We start from the raw sequence: 21,025 nt of genomic DNA, 5'->3' as shown, positions 1-21,025 counted from the left end.
TTAGCCAACACCACACATTTCAGTTTATTTTACACGTGGTCCAGGACTCTGACAGGCATAGGAGACAGTGTGACTGTTGCTACCGATTAATCTTCAGATTAAGTTGCTCCATGTTGGATTGGTTTGTTTTCACCTCCTGAAGGTGAACGAAGGGATACAACGGCATATTTGCATTTTCCCCAGCTAATTTTAACAATGATGACTGCAAACAGGCCTGTTTCCAAAATCAACAGGAATGGGCTCACATCGGAGGCTGCCCAGCTTTGCATCAATATCCACCCTCCTGAAAACTCAGGATTGCTGAAACGATCTAATGGCTATTTTCCCTCTGTCCAATTCACCGGTCTGTGCCTCTCCCTACTAACCTGGGTGGTCAGCACCACTACCTCCCTCACATTTCCGCTACAGAATCATGCATTCAAAACGTCGGTTTGCTCTTTCCCTGGATCTTACAAATCAGCCATTTTCATTTGCCACTGGAGAGGACTTGTCCATGGCCACCACAAATGCATAGGCCAATAAAGACATAACCTTGGTTAGAAAGGAGTGACCAGTTTAGACATCCAAGAGACTCCAGTGAGTTGCATATCCCCTCGATTCCCGCCACCTTTCTAAGGAGCAAATCGTACCTCCCAGCTCAGCAGCAGAGATACTGCAGTTTTGTTCTATGGGGGGGCAGAATTTGAAGGGCCGGAAGCTCCTGGACACTGGAACCCACATCCACAAGCTTACTCTATAGCTCTGCAGATCTGCCACGTCAGCCAGATTTGCCTTTGTGTATGGAGCGATAGGCAGGCTCTCACACATTCTGAGGCCCTGGCTGCGGAAACAGAAATGAGACAACATATACAGCATTCTTGCAATGCACGGTGATATTATTATTTTCTTTTTGCGGATACAGACTAACACGGCTGCTACTCTGAAACCAGAGATACATTCTATTAATTCACATTCATCATATGCTTCTCAATAGAGGAATGTGTGTGTATAAAACACTTTTTATTATTCACATGAGTGCGAAGCACTGCCTAATTGATATATGCCGAAAACCTAACACCTTAACTAGCAGACAATTGTACGGAGGTGGGGGAAAGTGTGGGCAGCAAGGCATCCATCCTCAATTTTTAGTCACTGCTATAAGTTTGGTAACAAAGCACAAGAAAATAAGTCTCCTTCAATTCATCTAGTCACAAAGTAGGCAAGGGTCTGCTCCCCAGAACCAGAATTTAAAACGGGGCTCAACAGTTACTTGGGTTACACACAACATGATGCTGGGTCGTCGTCTGCAGGAACTGAAACCAAATTAATCTGGATCTAGAAGCGTCAGACCAGCATTAGCCAGATCACTGCCTAATCTCAGAAACCCAGGTTCCCTAACTTGAAAGCTGTGGCAGACTCTGTACATGCCTGCCTTTGGTAGCTAGTCCAAAGCACCACATTGCTAGGATCCAGCCAACCTTGCAAGGTGCTGAGCATTTCCTATGGAGCACTTAAGTGCCCTCAGCTCCCACTGATGTCTTTGGAAGCCGAGGACGCTTAATGCTTTGCACAGTAAGGGCCTTTGATTTTAAGGCTAGGATCAACTGATGCTGTTTCTTTGTTACGTCTGAATGCAGAGACCGCACATCTGCAAATGAAGCTCATATGCACTGAATTAGTCGGCAAGGGGAACTTTCAGTGCTTAGCTAGACTTTTGACTGAGAGGACAATTTCTGAAGTTCAAATAATGAACAAACAATAAATAATAAAAGACCAAGACAGATGCAGGCTTGTTAATTTGTCAGGTTTATGAAAAAATGTCAGTAGACTAAGGCTGGCCCACAGCAGCAGAGAGCAATGTCCATACATAATACCAACAAACAAGGTTACATTATAAGCCAATGCACAAGGAGGAACAATGGAAGGCCGACACGGAAACTGAAACAAGCAAATAAGCTGGTTACACTAGCACAGGCTCCATTGACAAGACCAGTAGAATTAGTGCCCATGCCAGATGACTTGGATCACACATAGTACAGAAAGATGTTAGAGGCAATTGTTTTCACAGCTGTGGGAACTGTGCATGTGGGAGTGAGCATTCTGCAGTTACATGCCTCGGCCATGTCACCTTGTGACAGCTGATGTTTGATTTTAAACCAAGATCTGGGGGCTAGCCGCTTAGCTGGCAGATATTAACTTTACAGACTTTGCTGATGCTCAGATGCTCAACGAAAAAAAAATGTAACTGCCAGCGGTATTGCCAACAGCTTCATTTAAAAGGAAAGTCCGGCAGCTTCTGCATTAGTGGGACTCCCTGCTGTTCCGCAATACAGTATTACATAAAGACCAGCTGAAGAAGAATTTGCCTTCACAAACCTTTTTCTACAGGGCACATCTTGTTTATGTGAGATGGCAAAGCTGCTTTGCAATTAATGCAAATAAAGATCCTGTATTTAGATATAATTTTCTCTTCTGCTTTATGTAGTCCCCATTCAGGTGTCACATAGCTGGATGTCCCCTTGTGCTTGAGAGAGAAGGAAACAGGACTGCGTATTATAGAAAGTTTAGGAATTTATTTGTTTTCACAAAAATGAAATTAAAGAAGGGGCAGATGGGTTGCGAAGCCACAGCGCTAGCTTATTCCACAACCCCGCTCAAAAAACAAGGAACCCAGAAGAGTAGCACACTTGAACCCGAACATCATACCTACCAAATTTTCAAAGTGATGTGAGAAGTTAGCCGCTTAGCCCCTGTTAAAGTTAATGGGAGTTGTGCTGGTAAAATCCCCACAGCTTTTGAAAATAAAGTAGAATGGAGGCAAAGGTATATTGCATTCGCCACTATGCCATCTGCGTGTCATGTCACAACAAGTTGTCCCCAACGTAGGGTGGTCAAATGAATTCTTCAGTACTAGACTCCAGTGGCTTGTAACTCTCTCATCGCTTGTCCAAAATTCATCCTCAATCTGCCTGAACAGTGGCACCTTACACAGTGCCCTGAAAGGACAAAGTCCCTTTCTTTGCAAATGCCCAACTACGCTGGATACCCTACACCTCGACCACCACAGACCTTGTATGAATTGCCCAGTCCAGAGGTCTGAGGCCAATTATCCAGCATAACTGCACTTCTTGGAACAAGATTTTCCACACTCTCCCGCTACCAAACAGAGTTTCAAAGCGACGTAACTATTAACTATTAAGTCACAGCCCATGCAGCTACCCGGCATATTCACAGTGCTAGAACCCATGTCATTCACTCAGAACCCTCCGCCATCAAGATGTATTTTCACACGTCTGAAAAAGAGCATTCAGAATTCCCAGTCAGAGATTACGTAGTAGTGCCTGGGTTTCTGATCAAACAGAGGCCATCACGTAAAAACCTCTCTGTACACCTCTTCAGCCCTGAAGGGCAGTGCAGACAACCTGGCAACCATTCGTCCTAGTCAATAATGCTTAGCATGCATACAGCATTAACTAATTAAACCAATTAAATATCTGCCCCTTTATTAACATGTTAAGTGACTTGTCTAAGGCTACTTTAGCAAGTCAGTGGTGTAGCAAGATTGGAACTCAGTTGTCCTAGACCCATCCTGTGCTAATCAGCTCAATTTTCTGAATGTCCCTGAAAAGCCCCACCTCAGAGAAGGGGTTAACCCTCTAGCACTTAGAACCACAAATATGTTTTCCTAATCCCACTTTATTTTACATTTACCATGGAAATCAAACTTTTCACATGTCCCCACAAAGCTGAACGGTTAAAATCATATGTTCGTTCCTTAAAATTTATTATCTTCCCTCCCCACCAACCCCATGATTAGAATGTACTAAAAATATGTAATCACTGAAAACACCAGGAAATACCAGATTCAAAAATACAAGCAGGCTAATGTCAGGGACAGGAACCAAGGGACACAGTGGACACAGTGAGAGCAAGAAGAGGATTTCCTTCTATAAAGTCACGCCGTCAGAACTGAGTACATAACAGTCAAAATATAACGATGGCTAAAACACAGAGCACAAGCTCTGACACTCCACTAGGCATCCCACACTGAGAAACATGCAACATTTCCTTGTTTTTATCCATTCTAATCCTTCCCAGTTTCTTCTCACTTCTAGCCCCTGTCATTGCAAATCCGTAAATTAGCACAGCTCTTCTTGTTCACGCAAGAAAGGAAATTTACATTTAATTAGGTCCTTTTATTTGAATACCAAACTGTTTTATAATTTTTAATATATTAGAGGAACTCACAAATGGTTTCATCTGCTATGGGAACATAGCTACCATTGGGGTGGAACTTGGAAGCTGTTAATGACATATAGCAATAGAAACAATGATAAAAAGAAGAATAGTATCATTTAAACTTCAGGGAGTAGGGGAATTGTAGGTTGGCAGAACATAGTTATCTAAATTAGAATCTGGCTAAGACACTGACTGGGTTTACAACTCCTACTCTTGGCAAAAAGTGTAACAGTCTTTAATGGCCACAAGTGGCCAGGATCTCAGTTTTGACCAATCTGATACTGCATTCCCCAGTTCACAGACTCTTCCACCACGAGTAGTCAACGGCAGAAAGAGCCAGTTTTACCACTGCCGTAAGTGGAACCCAGCTCCATTAATGTTAGGTCATTGATATCTAGCCAGTTTGCTGACGTTACTGGAGATACACCTGGTTACATCAGCAGCAGATTTGGCCCAAAAGTCTGAAAATGACAGCAAAATAAAGATGACAATTTCTAGGAATTTTCATGTTGGTTTCCACCCCCAGTCTCTTTATACTGTGAAAGTTAACCGACGCTAATTCTGGACAAGAGGTTGATGGCCTAGTGAAAGCCAGTGCGAGGCGAGCTTACTTCAGGAGAGAAAATAACTGTCCTCCTAGGTAAAATGTTAGATTAGGGACAGATTTTTAACCCCTTCTTCACACTTCTCAACAACATTGACCTCACTGATGTGTCTGACTCACGTGAACAGTCCTGATAACTGCAATGGGACTAGTCAAGTGAGTAAAGGGTTCAAAGTCTGCCCCTTAATAAGAATTATTAATAAAAAGCCAATTTATTGACTTCATTCCCCTAACTGGGCTACCACGACACTTGTCAAAGTGTTAACCACATCTTATAAACAGGCCTAAGCTTGACCTTGAAATCATATGCACGTAATAGCTTTCTCCCAATGCACACTGGCTACTGCATGGCTGTTAACAAGACTGGCAAGGCAGCATTAAAGAAAACTGGATGGATTTTTCACAGCATGGGAAAAGGTTTGGTCTTTGCAGCATTCCTTTAAATGGTTAAAACAACAGGATTAAACCACGACTCAGGAGCATTTCTCGCACACAGAGGCACACGTCATGGAAATACTCAAGTAACCACATTTCTCTTTACAGCTTTTCAGCTCCAGTTACTGAACATTTCTGGACTTGCAACTTATACCTTTGCTACTCGTTTTATAAAGTGATTATTGGAGCAGTCGGTAATAAGTTGCAACAGATTTTGGCCCCCCCCCCTTTTTTTTTTTTAAATGGAGGTCACTGTTACAGATCTCACTCCCAGGACCAGCAACATTAAGAATTTTAAAAAACCACGTGAATAATAATAAATGGAGTGGAGGAGTATTGGTCTGTCACTGGTTTTTTTGTGCCTTTAGTTACCTTGCCCCCAGCCCCAATTTGTGTGCAATCACTTCATATTGAAAATTCAGCCTTCCATGCACACTCAACAATGCAGCCATGCCCCCACCCCACCCCTCAGCCAATTGCTCATAGGGGTTTTGCACTTTCCTTCCCCTAATCTCTGGGGAGCAGGGAAGCTGCCCTTCTATCACTCTCCATCCCCTGCCCGTCTCTCTCCTCAGGCTCCTAGATCCTCCCCTGTTCAGACCCTCCTGACAATCTCCCACCCTGTCCTGCCCCAACGTCCTTCCAGGCTTCCCCACAGTCTCCTGCCCAACTGCAGCCTCCTGCTCTTTCCCCTCAACGTTTTCCCATCCTGCCCTGATTCAAAGTCCTTTGCATTCTCCCCCTCATCCCTGCCACATTCCTCCATCCTAACAGCCGCCCTGCCTTCTCACTTTCTCCTGCCTGGGACATACAGGTTGAGTAATTTCAGATTTCAGAGTAGCAGCCGTGTTAGTCTGTATTCGCAAAAAGAAAAGGAGTACTTGTGGCACCTTAGAGACTAACAGGCAGCCAGCTTTAGGGAGGGCAGCCCGGCTTCGATCCCACTTGGAGACCCAAAGGGAAGGGGCAGCCATTTATATATTATAAAGGGCAAAAAGCAATGAAAAAACCCAGCTTTTTCCAGACAATCATGGGGAGCTTTAAAAACTCCAACCTGTAATCGTGGTTCTCAATAATATCATGAAGCTGGCAACTCGGTATCATCTGCAGCTCTGAGAAAACTATAAAGTCAGCCCAGCAAATTAGTCAACTCACAAGCTTTGTCCCTCCCCTTCCAATTGCCTCTCTCTGTGGGACAGGCTTTGCTAACTAGTTATTAAAATAAACCACATCAGACAAACTGTCCTAGAAAACAGCACTCTCCTATCTCACTCACTCTCTTTCTCCTATTACAATTAGAGCAAGTGCCAGGTGCCAGTCAGTTTCCAGTGCACCATGCTGGGGGGTTACACAAACTCACTAACAACAAATGTAATTAAAATAAAAGTATGATTATAAACTCTTTGGGGCAGGAACCATCTTTTTGTTCTGTGTTTGTACAGTACCTAGCACAATGAGACCCTGGCCTTATACGCACTACCACAATACAAACAACAAATAATTTTGAGCACCAGTGTTTAAAAGATACCTGCTTGCCCCTCCCAAATGGCATCTGCGAAGTCAATGGTGAGATACCGATGATCTGCTGGACCCCAATTCTACCCCATAGCTCCTTAAAAACAAGATACTGAGACTCCATAGTTGTGTGCTGTAGCTCCCGCTCCCTATGAGCGTCTTTGAGTTCATCTATAGAACATTGGGTGCACACTTTAGGGCTCATCTACATCCGGAAACTTTAAGAATATAAGTGTCCACCTGTGGAGTTATACGGGTACAATTATACTAGAATAGTTGTACCAGTAAATTTCCCCATGTACACAACCCCTTCCTAAACCAAAATTTTTAAAGCCCCCCAGGGGAATAATTTTAATGGGAATTGAGCATCCAAATGCCCTAAACCGTTTTGAAAGTTTCAGCCTTTAAGACCCATCCCCACATACTCTTTGTTCAGTATTAAACCCAGGGAAGGATTCTTTGGAGGAAATCTCTTTTCAGATTGTTTCAGGTACCTGGTCAGGAATCTGGAGAGGAAGTCCTCAGAAGACTATATCCTCCTCCTACAAGAGTATACAAATCGGAAAGAGAGGGAGGTGTGGGAATCCCCAGAGACAACATCTGAGAGACTATTCACACCATAGAACTTGTAAAGAAGTTCAGCTACAGCTAGTCAGCTGTGAACTTCAAAGCCTTAGGATGGAGTGAGGACATGAGTGCCATGCATTCCCACTTGCTAATTAAATACAAACCTACTATGGTGGCTGCGTAAAAGAGATGTGCAGGAAACTGACACCTACATTAGACCTTCTGAGCCAGCTCCCACCACTGTATTCAGTGTGCTGAACAAACATGCAACATGTGTGTGTGTCGTGACTTTTTAGAGATCTAGACCAGCATTTCTAGTAATCTCTTAGTGCTCCCTACTCAGCCCCTACTAGACACTCATCTGCAGGGAAAAATCACCTGGATTAACAGCTCTTGAAGGTCAAGAATGAGAGAGAGAGTCTTGCCCCTCAGGACTCTGCCAGAGCAGCGCAATAACCACATTGGGCAGGCCCTTGATACAACTGCCAATCTCAATGTCATAAGCACTACGGGCCAGATTTTCAAGAGAGCTCAGCACCCAAGAAGCTGAGGCTGTTTAAAAATCTGGCCAGTTATTTTGATGCTTCAATGGGGACTAAGTTATTCTGAAAGTTCGGCTCAGCAATTCACTATGTTTCATAATATCACAAGAGGACTGTGTGATGCATTTTCTTGGAGGGGATAGCAGGCGGTTTAACACGCTAGTTTTTTGACATAGCAATATTTGCACTGAATCCCAACACTGTCCTCCTCAAAAAGCACCAAGAAAGGTCCTTTTTTTTGGTGTGTGCTTTAGATACAGTTCTTAAATCTTTCCCACCATCATCAGCCTCTACCTATTTTGAAAATATTTTAAAGAGCTGATTTTTCCGGAGTTGCTGAGCTCCTCCAGATCTCGCTGACTTCAAATGGAGCTGTGAGCACTCAGTACTGCTGGGAAAAAATCATACCCTGAGACCTGATGCAAAGCACATGGACTCCTAGTGACCTCAACCAGGGCTTTAGTTTGGGCATTTGAACGAACCTCACTTTGCTTAGAATTTCAGAGCCTGAAGAACATTTCTAAGCGATGACAAGGGTTAACCCCGACTGAATTCTATTTGTTCGTGTTGGCTGTGGGGAAAATGTTGCCTTCTCCCGGATGTCTACTTTATAACCAGGGTTATCCAATATATCCCATTGTTAGAACCTCATAAGTGAAAGCATCTTTGTGTTATGGCTAGAACATAAAACACAGGAAAACGTCTGATCGCTTACAAGTCAAATGGATGTTACAGGCTTGTTTTATGAAATTTGTAGATGTTCAGTTCAGCTCCCATCATTAGACACCAGTGCAGCAAAGGGGGAAAAAAACAGTTGTTTGGAAAGTTATAGAGCGCTTGTGGATAACAGGTGCAGCCAAAAATACAAGTACATGCTGTATGTATTGTAACAGGGTCGGGCCAGATGGCTATAGGAGAGTAACAGAAGGCAGATATATTAGCCCCAGGCTAAGTAGGTCCCTTTTCCCTGGGTAAGATAACAGGGAAGGTTCCAGAACAATCAGGAACCTTCTGGAGACAATTAAGACAGGCTGATTAGAACACCTGCAGCCAATCAAGAAGCTGCTAGAATCAATTAAGGCTAATCAGGGCACCTGGGTTTTAAAAAGGCGCTCACTTCAGTTTGTGGTGTGCGCGTGAGGAGCTGGGAGCAAGAGGCACGAGGAGCTGAGAGTGAGAACGCAGACTGTTGGAGGACTGAGGTGTACAAGCATGATCAGACACCAGGAGGAAGGTCCTATGGTGTGGATAAAGAGGAGGCCATGGGGAAGTAGCCCAGGGAGTTGTAGCTGTCGCACAGCTGTTCCAAGAGGCACTCTAGACAGCTGCATTCCACAGGGCCCTGGGCTGGAACCTGGAGTAGAGGGCAGGCCCGGGTTCCCCCCAAATCCTCCCAACTCCTGGTCAGACACAGGAGGAGTCGACCTGGACTGTGAATTCAGAAAAACGGCCAAGCTGAGGGCTGCCGTGAAGCTCCAAGGCAAGCAAATCCACCAATAAGCGCAAGACCCACCAAGGTAGAGCAGGAACTTTGTCACAGTATCCATAAACAGTATTTCAATGCCAGACCACTTATGCCATTTATACCAGTGACTTGTAAAATAAGCCTTGCAATTTATTATACCCAGGCTAGAACCATTTTCGCAGCATTTCGTCCCCCTAACAATTCTGCTTGCTAACATAGCTTCAGACCATGGTCCAGCACAATCTTGCCTGCATAAAATTCTGGAGCACATATGTGGTTTGCAGCTTCTTAAAGATGTGTTGCCATCGAGATTAGAGTCAAGCTGGATAATTCTTCCCTCCTATAAGAATCCGCATAGGAATTCTGAGTGTAGTGAACAAGGCGCTGACCCTGCAAAGGGACTCCAATCAGTGTACAGCCCCATTGCAATATCAGGACAAGGTTTATACATAGAGAGGTTTATAAAGAGTCACCGGACATAACAGCTCCCACACCCACCCTCTGCCTCCTGAGGATATTTGTGTCTTTCAAATTGTATATTAAGGCACAGTCAAGTGGCCCAATCACTTCAAAAGGATGGAACTAGCTAACAGGGATGTGCTGGCGCCATAAATTTCTTGACTCAGATAAAAATATCCTTAAAATCGGGGATGTTCATACGGTAGATATTTGGTTCAATTCCACCTCTATCAGACACAGATGTTGCTGAAGAAAGCTCAGTAGCAGTTGGGGTGGAGTAATTTTAATGGAAATGAAATTTCTTTTTGCAGGGAAAAAAAAGTATTTTAATGAATTTTTACAGTTTTGGGATGGAAAAAACAAACCCAATATTTTTAAAACGAAAAATGGTTTTCAAAAACCTTCAATTTTGCACTGAAAAACCTAACCCTTTTTGTGGGAAATTTTTAATGACCGTTTACATTCTATAAATTTTCCTCCAAAAATCACTGGTGTTTTTTAAACAAGTTCTAGAGAGAACTTTTGGGAGAGTCACCAGAAACACAACTCACTTGCCTAAAACGGAATCTATCAAATTGAAGTGATTAAAAAAATAAACCAAACCATCTTTAATAAAAGTAAGAGTAAGCAGACATGCAGTTGTTTGGAGACAGCAGAGTAAAAATTACTAGAAGTAGGCGGGAAACATGTTGAACAATTGGCTCAGGGTGCAACATTAATATAGACAATCTCTCACATAATAAAGAGTCAAGGTCATTACGCGGGAATTTATTGTTTTGTTATGGATACTTTACATGACCTATGCAAATAATGCAGTTGTGTGGACCATTGCAATATAATCCATTTATCCCCCAAACTCTGTTTCTATAAGTATTCAGTTTACCTGCAGATGACATCACCACATTGTTGTATGCAAATTTCTTACTTTGTAACTGACTTGCTTGACTCTTCCATCAATAATTTCAAAGTGTTTTTGCAAACATTAATGAATTAATACATCACCAGAGTGCTGAGAGACACTCTTGTCTGTAAAGTGGCAAAACTGAGGGACAGAACAGGGAAATGACTTGCCAACCCAACAGGTCAGTCATAGAGCTGGGATTAGAATGCTGATCTCTTGACATCTCACCCTGTGCTTTAACCACTGTATCATACTTCTCTCTCCAATTATGATGGAGTTGCAATCACCACAGCTGACCCAGCAAGTAAGTTCATTCTAGTTCTGATTCTAGAACTCTAACTGAAGAAGTGGGTTCAGATCCACAGATCTGAAGGTGAAAAACACTCATCATATTGTACCTAAGGCACACAGCCCTCAGCATTTCAGATCCAACAGGCTGAAGTTTATTAAAGTTCGATTTTGCTTCACCGGGATAAGTGTAAACATTCTTTTGAGAAATGGCCCTGTACAAAGTGTTTTGCTGAACCTGGGCTAAGTTTACCAACCCCTCCTCAGAGTTACAGGAAATAATGGTTTCAAACCACGATGGGTTAAGAAACCAAATTCTCAAAGCAAAACAGCCATAAATGTTGGGATGTGCATAAACTGGCTCAGAGTCACAAAGGTGTCAGCAAACCCAGTCTGAGTTTAGAAGGCACCCCAAGACCTGGAGAGTGCCACATGGTCTGGCATTTTACCAAAAATATTTTGTATAGCTCTCTTCATGATGGTCTCAAGACAAGCAGATTTTCATAAAAAAATAGGTGGAGTTTTACTGGGCAACACTGTGCTACTAATGTAAATTAACAAAGTAAGTATGGGGAAGAATGGCCAACAGCAGAAGAAAAATTAACACTAGTAACTCCACACACCCACAGATCCTACATGCACAAATGGCTATTTACAATAATGCAACTAATTACTTCTTTCCTAATTCATATAGTATATGTTAAAATGCTGCAGCACTGAGACAGAAATGAGAGAGTTTAAGTTTTCTGAGGTTAGCCTCTTCGCAAATAATTTTTTCTGAAAACATAAACCAAGACAGGTATTATCAAGTGGAAAAAGAAATCAAAACCTGGATTTTCTGTTGCCCGATTAGAGGAATAGAGTTTAGTATCTACATAGATTTTCAGGCACTCAAGATGTTTTAATGCATCAGCATTTCTCCTGAGGGAAGAGAATGGGGGGGGAGGGGGCATGTTTATGAATCAGACTGTTCAGCGTGTGCTTTGGGGGTGGAAAAGGTGGGCGATGCACAGAGGAATGGAGAGCAGAGTTGGATGAGTCAGAAAATGAAAAAAAAATGGTGCTTTTCCTCTTCCTACTAGCATCTCAGGAAGCTAAATATTTTAGAGTGATACAGAATCTCTTACTGTTGAGAGAGAGTCTGAATGTAACCTTGGCTGGTTAGTAATTGCCTATAATTAATTCAATATGTTAGCAAATATATATAACATAGGCTATATTATATATAACACACACATGCACACTCAACTATATGATGTTAGAAAGAAAATAAAATGAGTTCATCTAAAAGTCAAGTGCATCGTGCCACTGCTTCTTACAAACTTAACCTCTGTGTCAATCTGTTTTGTTTTCTTAACAGCTCAAAGCTGTGCTGATGTTCGAACAGCATAAAACCAATACAGTTCATCACACAACCCTATCCATAAATGCATGAATATCAACAGAGAACAGTGATGTTGTTGCAATACCATGCCCCTCTATTTCAAGCCTTGGTTCTGATGGGTATGTTTCCTCTGTCATCTTTCTCCCCTCTTAGTCCCCAAGAAGCAGGATCTGGCACAGTTAGCCACCATCACCATTTCAAACACTAAGCAGAATTCCTCTTTCCAAACAAAACCCAGAGTCAGAAAAATCAAATTATAAAGATAAATCCCAACTAATTAATATGAAAACTTCTTTGGACCGCTATAGGGCTATGGTCATGCTTAAGAGTAATATTATTAGTAATAAATAAGCTTGGAAGGATAAGATTGTTGTCACTAAATGTCAGTAAACACTGATTTCACCATACACACAGACAAAACGAGGGGAAAAAATTTCCATTGATGATCACTGAAATTTACAGGTAGACAAAGAAAGAAAAATACTGATATTTATTTTGTGTATTTTGATATGTGATGTCAACAGTGTGTGTTTTAACATTACAAAGCTTTAATTTTTTGAATCTCAATGTCCACTGTCATTAATTATTGCTTGAGCCTTCTTCCCCATAATAATTTCCTACAACTGCAAAAATTTACACTGATAAAAATTGAAAAAAATGCTTAAAACTCATAATTTTGTGCAGCTGTGAAAACTGCAATTGATAACCGTGAATATTGACTTGCCCTGTTGAAATTAAAAATCAAATTCTGCCAAGGCTAGTAATAAAGCCTTTTGTTGAAATGTGCCAGGGTTTAGAAAATTCAGGCGTAGATTTCAGCATGCATCCACTGGACGATTCCAGTAAAGAAGCTGATGAATAAAACCACGGGGATGACCCAGAGAAAGAGTCTGAACAAGCAGGTTTATTTATTTCAAATTAAAAGTTGATGAAATAATGATTTTCCCATTTGCCAGAGGGACTCCTGCATCCCAACAAAATCATTTATACAAAACACATTAGGGCCCCATCCTGCAAACATTCAAGTACATGTGTGACTACACTCACACCCCACTGACGTCAACGACTAATGATGGGAGCAAAATTATGCATATGCCTAAGAGTTTGCAGGACCAAGCCCTAAATTTGTGCCCATTTTCAAATAGGAAAACTATTTAGATTAAAAAATAACATTAATCTTCCTAAACAAACAGTTGTTTGGGGCCCGACTGTCCATCATGTAACTCCACTATAATTAACTAAGTTACGTCAATACAATAGAGTAGTGACGGGGTGTATCAGGCCTTTGGTTTTAAACCTGGAAAGAGCAAGAAATATTTTTGCATTTCTATCACATTCCATACCATGCATTCTAGAAACAGTAGCTCGTTATAATAGATTTGCATTTTTTTTAAAAGAACCTGTGGTTTAAAAGCAATGGCGGAAGGAGGAGGGAATTATCTGGACCAGACAAGTGGAAACACTGCAAAGTATTCATTTGTTAAGATTTTGTTTGCAGATTCCCAAGCACTTTTACAACTGCAATGGTGAGATCTGCATCTTTTGTAGGTTGCTTTGCAGAAAAAACAACAACGATGATATTATGAAACAAGAACACAACCCCCTCCCCTTTTTTAAAAAACAAAAAGGCCCCATAAATCCATATCTTACAGTTTTGCTGCCATGCCACTAATTGGAGATATTTAATACACAGGTCCTCTCTCCATTTCTTCCTACAAGTTTAAATGTGAGGACTGGAATTGAAAAAACAATTTTATGCTAAAGAAGGATATTATTATTAAACATAAAATGCAACCACCATTGATAGCGCCTTAGATTTAAATGTTTGGGCTCAGCTACAGATGTTATGGCTCTGAAAAGCCTCAGCAGCACAACAATATACCTATAGAGGGAGAAAAACAAGAAAACAGGCCTATAATGTTTATTAGAAGATTCTTTATCAGATGGATTATGTATCTATAGTTTAGATCACGATACACAACAAAACTGGCAGTTTGATTTCAGGTTTAGAAGGAAGCAAAGGATATGAAACAGGGGGATGAGAAAGTGAAACCAGCAAGGGTAAAGGAGGGTTGCTCTTGCAATTAAAGCATCAAAACAGGAGTCAGGAAAGCCAAGCTCTGCTCCCCCACCACCATGAAAAAAAAACAAACCCTGCCTTGCTATGCAACCTTATGCAAGTACCTTAACCTCCCCATGCTTCAGTTTCCCTCCATCTGTAACATGTAACACAGGGATGTGGCGAGCTATATTGGTGTTTGCAACACACTTTGAGAGCCGCAGGTGCAAGATGCTGCTGAAGGGCTACTTTAAAGTGATTTTATATATTACCCTCCACAGAGCCACTCACCTTGGCCCCGATTTAGGAGAGCCCTTCAGCCTATGCTCAACTTTAAGCACAGGCTTAAGGCCCATCAACTTCACTGGGACTTAAACACGTGATTAAAATAAAGCAAGAGCTTACGTGCTTTCCTGCATCAGGCAGTAAAACAACAGGTGTGGTAATATTGCAGCGGAGCAGTGCTTCAGCCCACATGGAGCAGGCTCTGTAGTGTTCGCAAAGCATCCCAGGGGCTTGGGTACAGCTCCCCTGCCCCGACTCCCTGGCTCTCTCCAGCAAGGCAGCACAGGGGTATGGCGCTTCATTGTGACAACTCATCTGGAAGGAGGTTGGGGCATCATTAGTCTCCCCTTTCTGCCACAATCAGTTCCTGACAGGTGCAGGGATCTGGGTCTCTCCTTCTCACCTCAAACTGCTCTGCACAGATGCTGCATTGCTGGCATAGAAGATAAAGATTTTGGCTGCTGACCACTGGGATAACACAAATCCTCTTCACCCTAGTTAATTCCAATGTTAATATCTAACTTCTCCATGTTAGGTAACATGACAATTTATCAAATCAAACCCTACATGTAAAATTATTATCCTAGGACGACTTCTCCAGTTATACCAGGCCCAACACTTTCAAATCTGGGTTCCTAAAGTTAACTTCCTACATCCATTCTGAGGCGCCGTAACTAAAAGTGGCCTGTGGGATTTGTGAGTGTTCAGCACCTCTGAAAAAGACTTTTATTCAGATTGTCTAAAAACATGGATTAAGTAGCCTAACGTAAGACATCTAGTTTTGAAAATTTTGGCCCAAATTTTTAACAATACAAGTTTTACAGGGTGCCTTCCTGCATAACTTTTTAAATATGCCTTTCTGCTAATAGCTTGTGAGATCCATCAGTAAGATATGAGTACTGGAAATAACAAGTCCAGGCACATCTAAGGGTTCCACAAATGATCACAAACTTCAGTTTCACTTTTATGGTTGCCTTGTCATCTTTACAGCTTCTCAGCACTTGTGCCTCACATTACAACTCACTGTTTGCATTATGAATAGTGCCCTGGGTGAAGATTTACGGCAATAGAATATTGCCCAAGGAGCCAAAAATGTACTGGGTGTCAAAGAGTGCTCACAGCCTGCTGCTTCTGACAGAAACACAATCAAGGCAGGTCGCCTATCTAAAGGGCAATATTAAATAGCTATTGCTTGATAGAATTAATGAAATCCAAGGACCACTTAATACTCTGCCTGTTCTCTTAGCTTATAAATCTTGCTCTTTATCAGCCTCTTTTGCTTTTGGAAGCACAGCACCCCTGGGCACCTACAATGCTGTGCGTCGGGACCCCAAAGTGGATCATGACCCTATTTTAATGGGATTGCCAAGGCTGGTATTAGACTTGCTGGGGCACAGGGCTGAAGCCGAAGCCCCACTGCCTAGGGCCAAAGCCAAAGGCTTCAGCCCTTGTCAGCGGTGCTAATGTTACATGCCCCCGCCCAAGGCAGAAGTCCTTGGGCAGCTCTAGCCCCCGACCACCCAGGTGTGACAGGGCTTGGGCGGGCTAAGGGTTTCAGTCCCCCCCCCCTCCTGGGTCATGTAGTAATTTTTGTTGTCATAAAGGGTCACAGTGCAATGAAGTTTGAGAACCACTGCTCTATTGCCTGAGCCAAAGTCATATTTATTGACCTAAGTAGATTCTCATTAACATCAGTGAACTTTGGATCAGGCCACTCCTGCCAAATCGGTACCACAAGAGGGTAAAATTATCATAGAACCCGGGTATTTTTCTCACTCAGTACTGAAGGACATTTTAATATAGTCCCACGTGTCCATGTGAATGCACAGAATGGTTTGGCAAGACATGGTAAGCGGCAATTATTTACAATTACTTGTCAGATTTTCAAGGAGTAAGACGAATTTCCATGAAAATAGGAAGACAGTATCTAGAACCAGAGGCAGTGGAGTTCCTTATTTCCTGCTGAATGAAGTGTGCTTCAAGTGCTATTCCGCACTCAACACCCAAGGATGCTCCTGAAGTCGATGGTAATTCTCCTTTACATGAATGGTTCCCCCAACCATTATCCCCACAACACTCTAACAGAGACAAATCCTCAAATTCATTTATTGCAATGAGATTTCTGCAGATTATTGAGCAGGAAGGACTTCAGGATTTGACCCTAAATGATTTGATTTAATCGAAGGAAAGCAAATTGCCAAACAACTCAAGTTCTGACTTTGACAATTAAATAGATACCTGCAAAACTGGATGGCAATTTTACCAGTGAAACAGGTAACATTGTGTAAACATAGCTGTAAGGATTTGTATATATTCCATGCCTATTTTTTTTTTTATAAAGGGAATAAAGATGCAATGGGGCAACACCTACCAGAATTTATTTGGACTGAACTTTCCTTAACCTAGAAACATGAAGATCAGATTAAAGGGTGCTAGAACCAGTGGTGTTGGAATGAGGGGTGGTGGGGGTGCTACCACAACTCTTGGCTTGAAATGGAAACAACAAACACCAGATACTTGGTTGCCATCAGCAGCCGCTCCCCCTCCCCGCACTACAAAAATTGTTCCAGCACCCCTGGCTAGAACTTAGAAGCAACAAGAACCAACTCAGATCTGTTGGTGATCTTGAACTCCCGTTGGATTGAAGAAACTAAAATAAGGCCCTTGAAATCGGTAGGCCAAATTTACTCCAAGTGTAACTCCACTGAAATTGATAACATTACATCAAGGATAAATGTGGACTAAGTTCTTCCACCACACACAAGATCCTCAGCTGGCATACAACGGCTTAGCTCCATTAGAGACAATGGACCTACACCAGTACTACTCCAGCCCTATATTTATAATTCAAACAACCTGAATAGATTTTTATCATGAGAAGTCAGTTAGAAATGGCTTCTTCCTCCCAAGCCCAAATCAACTGCAAAAGCATCAAGAGTGGGCTTTCCAAGGTGTGAATCTATCAGAGCAGAACTCCCTTGTCTGCATTCACTAATAGTTTTTCTGAGTGTTTTTTTTCTTTTTTGACAGAAACATAAAAAATGTGCCAATGTTCAAAAACTGTCTTTCAAATTTAGTCTGATTTACAGCATAACCCATCCACACCCTACTTGCCATATCCCCACCACTAGAGTCTCTCCATCATCCACTACAACTCCACCCATCCAGAGCTATGTGAAAAGTAACTGACATATGCAAATACTGTTTAGGGAGGAGCCGATCTTCTAGGGAGCCTCCTAAATTAAACAAATATTGATTTGGGTGGATTACACTCTCCTTGCCCTAATGCTCAACAGAGCAACCAATCCTTCCCCATCTCCCAAGCAAGCCTCTCTCTCCCCTTGTCCCACAAATGACCTGCTTTCCCAGTCCTTACTCTGCTGATCAAGGTGTGTTCATTTTATTTACTGTTTCCATAGGCAATATTTTTACAAAACCAAAAAGCTCTCTCCTTAATCAATGTTTAACAAATAACCAATTCCCAGCCTATCACACAGGTAACCGGCCCATGCCTTAACCCCAACCCCGACCCGAACCTCAACCCATTCCCCCATTAGCCTAATCATACAGCTGGCCTTCCACTATAAATTACCCCAGTTCACCATAAACTTCTCTTGAAGACAAAGGTAACATCCTGTATCCTTTCATCCACACCCATGTCCCCTTAACCTAACAGCCCTCTCCAAATCTCTTAATCCATATATCCCTCACCCTGCTGCCCATTATCCTACACACACAGGTCAAAGCACCTCTCCCCGTTAAATCAGATCCACTTCCACATCTAATAAACACCTTTCCCGCCGTACACACCATCCCCATACCTGAAGGTAACCCCCGCACACTCCATGCCCTCAACTTGCTCCCCATCTCTTGCCCTGTATCCCCCCAGAGATGCCCCCCCAAACCCTCTACCTCCACCCATCCCCCCAGATGCCCCCAAACCCTCTACCTCCCCTTTTCCCTCACAGGTACCTCATCCCTTCCCCCCAGGTACCCACAAACCCTCTACCTTCACCCATCCCCCCAGATACCCCTTTTCCCCCCAGATATCCCCCAAACCCTCTACCTCCCCTTTTCCCTCAGATACCTCGCCCCTTCCCTCCCCTATACCCCCAAACCCTCTACCTCCCCTTTCCCCTCACAGGTACCTCGCCCCTTCCCCGCCCCCAGATATCCCCAAACCCTCTACCTCCCCACCTTTCCCCTTATCCCTCCACAGATACCCCCACCTCCTTCCCCCTCTATCCCCAGCCTACAGATACCCCCGGACCCGCTACTCCCCCCTCAGGCACACAGGTGCCCCTCCTGCCCGGGCCCCGCGCGCGGCGCAGACTCACCATTGGGTCCGTACTTCTCCCGGCTCCGGCGGACCTGCTCGGGGCTCAGCCCGCAGCTCTCCCGCACCCCGAAGCGCTGCAGCACCGCGGCCGCCGGCGAGCTGTGCGCGTTCTCCATGCCCCGGGGCCGCCGGACTGCGCCGAGAGACGGGGCCGGGGGAAAGCCGGGGCGCAGCCGCTGGACTTCGGGCGGGCGGACGGGGCGTGAGGGTGTTGGGGGGGCGGGGAAGCTGGTCTGGGAGCCGGGGGGGGCAGCAGCTCCTGGGTGTTGGGGGGGGGGCAGCAGCTCCTAGGAGCCGGGGGGGGCAGCTGGTCTGAGGGAGCCGGGGGGGGGCAGCTCCTGGGTGTTGGGGGGGGCAGCTGGTCTGAGGGAGCCGGGGGGGGCAGCTCCTGGGTGTTGGGGGGGCGGGGGCAGCTGGTCTGAGGGATCCGGGGGGGGGCAGCTCCTGGGGGTTGGGGGGGCGGGGGCAGCTGGTCTGAGGGATCGGGGGGGGCAGCTCCTGGGGGTTGGGGGGGCGGGGGCAGCTGGTCTGAGGGAGCCGGGGGGGGCAGCAGCTCCTGGGTACTTGGGGGGGGCAGCTCCTGGGTGTTGGGGGAGCAGTGGGGGGGACCTGCGTTGCAGCAGCTTCCAGGGGAGAAGTCGAGTCCGCTTTCAAGTTCCCCGGGCTCGGTCCTCCCTGCCTCCTGCACGGCACCTTTTCTCCCTCTGCTAGAAGGTGAGCCCGGCCCCGGGTCCGGCTCCGCCTCCTCTCGGCGCAGCCCTGCCCTCCGCCCGGGCTACAGCCTGCGCGCCCCGCAGCTGCCACCGCTCAGCGCCCTGCCCAGCCGCTCGCCCCAAGTCACTTCCCCCCGCCGCCAGAGCCGCACGATGCTGAGCCTGGGGAGCTGCCCCTCCCCCGCGCCTCTTGCACTACCCCCCCCCGGGTGCTGCCCACGGGCGCCCCCCCCCCTCCGTCTGCTCGGGGAATGTCTCTTGGCACCGTGTCTTTCCAGGCTAAACAGCTGGGGATTATCGACAGTCTCTTTTCCCGCCCCCACCCCCAGACTGGCTGAGCTTCAACTCCCCACCACCCCCATTCACAAGCTACCTGCCCCCTCCTGATTGGCTCTGCCACTCCCCCACACCTTCCTGTCCTGCCGTGATTGGCGAGGCGAGGCTTTCAAATCTGCATTTTCGAGAGAGAGCTCGTTCGTGGAGGGGATGGGAAAGTGATCTTGGGGGTTTGGTTCTAACGCCTTCGCTTCCTAGCTGAGATCACCTTAGCCCTTGCCTAGCAAAGGGGGGTGGGGGTCTCTGGGAATGAGTGTGTGGTGTAAGCCTTCTGATGCATCCACCAGAGATCAGCGTTGTGACAGTTCCTACGTGGAAGCCGCATTGGCAAAGCTATTACATTACCTCCAACTTCCCATTTAGAGCACAGCCCCGCTCACTTTCAAATGGACAAAACACTTTTCTTTTAACATGACAAATTCCTTTTCAACGAGGGTCCCTCTCCTCCCGCCCCCCCCCAACTAAAGAACCAGCCCTTCACTTGTGGTTGAAGCTATGTAGCACAGCCACAGGAGGAAACCTCATATGCTCAAATAAATTTGTTAGTCTCTAAGGTGCCACAAGTCCTCCTTTTCTTTTTGCAGATACAGACTAACACGGCTGCTACTCTGAAACCTGACCTTGTTAAGTCACTGACCGCAGGTGGGGTAAGCAGACTGCAGAAGAGGGCAGCTGTAAACGGAGGGTGGCAACAGCAGGCACACAGGATGGAGCTGTGCCCTTTCAGGACCATGCACGGAAGTCTTCATTATTTCAGTGTAGGATTTTCAAAAGCAGTCAGCATTGTCCTTACACAGCTGCCATTGCCCTCCACAGAAGCAAAGTAGGACTAAGATGGAGTGCTTGTGAAAATCCTACCTTCTGGATCCATAGTTACCAGATGCATCACAAGAAGCCTGCTGGGGAAGGAATTGT

The 21,025-nt window shown here is 44.7% G+C and overlaps 1 protein-coding gene across 2 annotated transcripts in view; it reads right to left on the bottom strand.

Annotated features, from left to right (window-relative positions):
- ATP2A3 (ATPase sarcoplasmic/endoplasmic reticulum Ca2+ transporting 3) overlaps positions 1-19,239 on the bottom strand; it is a 136,734-nt gene extending 117,495 nt beyond the window's left edge. For both annotated transcript variants that reach the window (XM_074974788.1, XM_074974790.1), the window contains exon 1: positions 19,060-19,239. In XM_074974788.1, coding sequence (XP_074830889.1) covers positions 19,060-19,177 — 118 coding nt within the window. In that variant the 5' untranslated portion in view covers positions 19,178-19,239. The remainder of the gene's footprint in view (positions 1-19,059) is intronic.
- Between the last annotated feature and the right edge of the window lie 1,786 nt (positions 19,240-21,025).

This window comes from Natator depressus, chromosome 17 (genome assembly GCF_965152275.1).
Source record: "Natator depressus isolate rNatDep1 chromosome 17, rNatDep2.hap1, whole genome shotgun sequence".
Lineage (NCBI taxonomy): Eukaryota > Metazoa > Chordata > Testudines > Cheloniidae > Natator > Natator depressus.
The sequence above is the reverse complement of the archived record's forward strand: the minus strand, read 5'-3'. Positions and strand labels throughout refer to the sequence as shown.